Source organism: Vigna angularis, chromosome 11, assembly GCF_016808095.1.
Source record: "Vigna angularis cultivar LongXiaoDou No.4 chromosome 11, ASM1680809v1, whole genome shotgun sequence".
NCBI classification, from domain to species: Eukaryota; Viridiplantae; Streptophyta; class Magnoliopsida; order Fabales; family Fabaceae; genus Vigna; species Vigna angularis.
This window is the reverse complement of record NC_068980.1, coordinates 19210866-19212710: the sequence shown is the minus strand read 5'-3', so window position 1 is coordinate 19212710 and position 1845 is coordinate 19210866. Positions and strand designations below refer to the sequence as shown.

Sequence of the window (1845 nt, the reverse complement as noted above, 5' to 3'; positions counted from 1 at the left end):
TTTCTAAAATAATTTCACATTTTTTTTTCTCAAAATCCTCCCATTTTTTTTTCTTTTTGTTTACTCCCTATCAAATATAGGAACAAATGTTCAATTCTTAAAGAGGACATATTTAAATATATAAACTATAAATAAACACACTTTTATATTAAATTCGGGGCATAAACCTTGAAGACACACTTTTGGTTTTAACTCTAACAAACAAAATTTCCTTTGTTTATAATAAAAATCATAAGAGATTGTCACATAACTATATGTATAAATCAAATGACTCCATAATTTGCAGCTTAAGGAACAACATTGTCTTGAAGAAGCTCCATAATCCTCTAACATATACTCCCAATAATTTAATCGGAGTTGACTTTGCTTATCTTTAAAGTATAGGATTCTAATATTCTTCAACTTCTTTAGCTTAGTTAAGTTTTCTTCTCTATTTTAATATATTATGCTGAACTTACCATTATTGACAGAACATGCTGCACGCTCAATGCATAGTTCGTAGGAAAATTACCATACACTGAACACATAAGTTTTAAAGCAATTTCATCAAAAAATCAGTTTAAATACAATCAAAACATCACAAACAAAATACAATTGAAAACCCTTTTCAACCAAAGTAAAAAAGGAAAAGAAAAGAAACTTATTGCAATGCTAATAATCAGTACAAATTGTTGTTGATGAAATACAAAGCATTGCTGGTCTTCCTTGCCACATCCAAAACAAGGTTTCTGATTTTTTCTGTGAAAGTTGAATCCACATTCATCTCATCAAAGCCATCTGAGCAAGTTTGGTCATCGGTGATGGAAGCACTCACCCATGTCTTTATGTTGTTGATCTGAAACTTTCTGTCAGCACCATCCAAATGGCCCAAGGAATCAAGGGAATCTTTGAGCTCACCAATGGAGTCCTTCACATTGCCAAAGCAATCTTGCACCACTTGTTCGGCAATCCCTGTCATGTTGTTTTTCTTCAGAATCTTTGATATGGTGGTGGATGCACTTTTTGCTGCCTTATATGCCAGGGAGAGAGACACACTGCACAGCTTCGTAGGATCTGCTTCAATTTTTGCAGCATATGGGGATAAACTGCTGTAGCATATTGATGGATATGTGGTTGAGTTGCAAGAGGTTTTGATGTAGTTTTTGAAGCTTTCTGTGGAAGTTTTTGATCGATTGCTTGTTTCTCTATAATTGATCTTGGTTTGGCTGAAGTTGGTGGAGATGGTAGAATTTTCACAAGCTGATGAACTCGTGCTAGGTTTGGCTACAAGAATGAATGCAACAATGGTTAGAATTTGGAAGAAAGCCATCGTTTAGATCTCAGCTCTTTCTATTTCTTCTATGTTTTAATGTTCTCTTGACCTTCATTTGCATGCTTTTTATAGGTGTATTTCTTTCATTATTTTATAAAGGAGTGAGACTTAAGAAAATGTGCCGGAATATATGAATTCTTCTATTATATATAGTTCATTTTTCAAAAGTTTAGCAACATAAGTTTATAACTCAGGAAAAATTATAATATAGGTTGAAATTTTAAACTTATTATTATAAAACAGTGTAATATTTTTATGCATAAGGAACTTTTCATGCTTTCACTGTAAAAGAGTTTTCCTCTTTTTTTTTTTTTTTTTAAAAAAGTATAATATGAATAATAACTACTCATAATTGAGTAAATTAAAATTTGAGGTGAATATATCATGTAAAAGTGAGATAATAAATATTGATTTCAAGTTAGTTAGAGATGGTGTAATGCATATATTTTATATTGTTATCTTATAGGCTGTTGGTAATTATTTTTTTAATATTATTTCTTCCTTTAAAGTATGATAAATCCCTTTTACATGTA

The 1845-nt window shown here is 30.8% G+C and overlaps 1 protein-coding gene across 1 annotated transcript; it reads right to left on the bottom strand.

The window, feature by feature from the left end:
- Window positions 1-581: 581 nt before the first annotated feature.
- LOC108347818 (pectinesterase inhibitor 4) lies at window positions 582-1327 on the bottom strand. The gene has a single exon (XM_017587244.2). It carries the CDS (start codon window positions 1307-1309, stop codon window positions 659-661), a length of 651 nt encoding a protein of 216 aa, XP_017442733.1. The 5' UTR covers window positions 1310-1327; the 3' UTR covers window positions 582-658.
- Between the last annotated feature and the right edge of the window lie 518 nt (window positions 1328-1845).

Excerpts from the sequence above, each read along its gene's own strand:
- LOC108347818 (XM_017587244.2), bottom strand. The coding sequence starts at position 1,309 with ATGGCTTTCTTCCAAATTCTAACCATTGTTGCATTCATTCTTGTAGCC.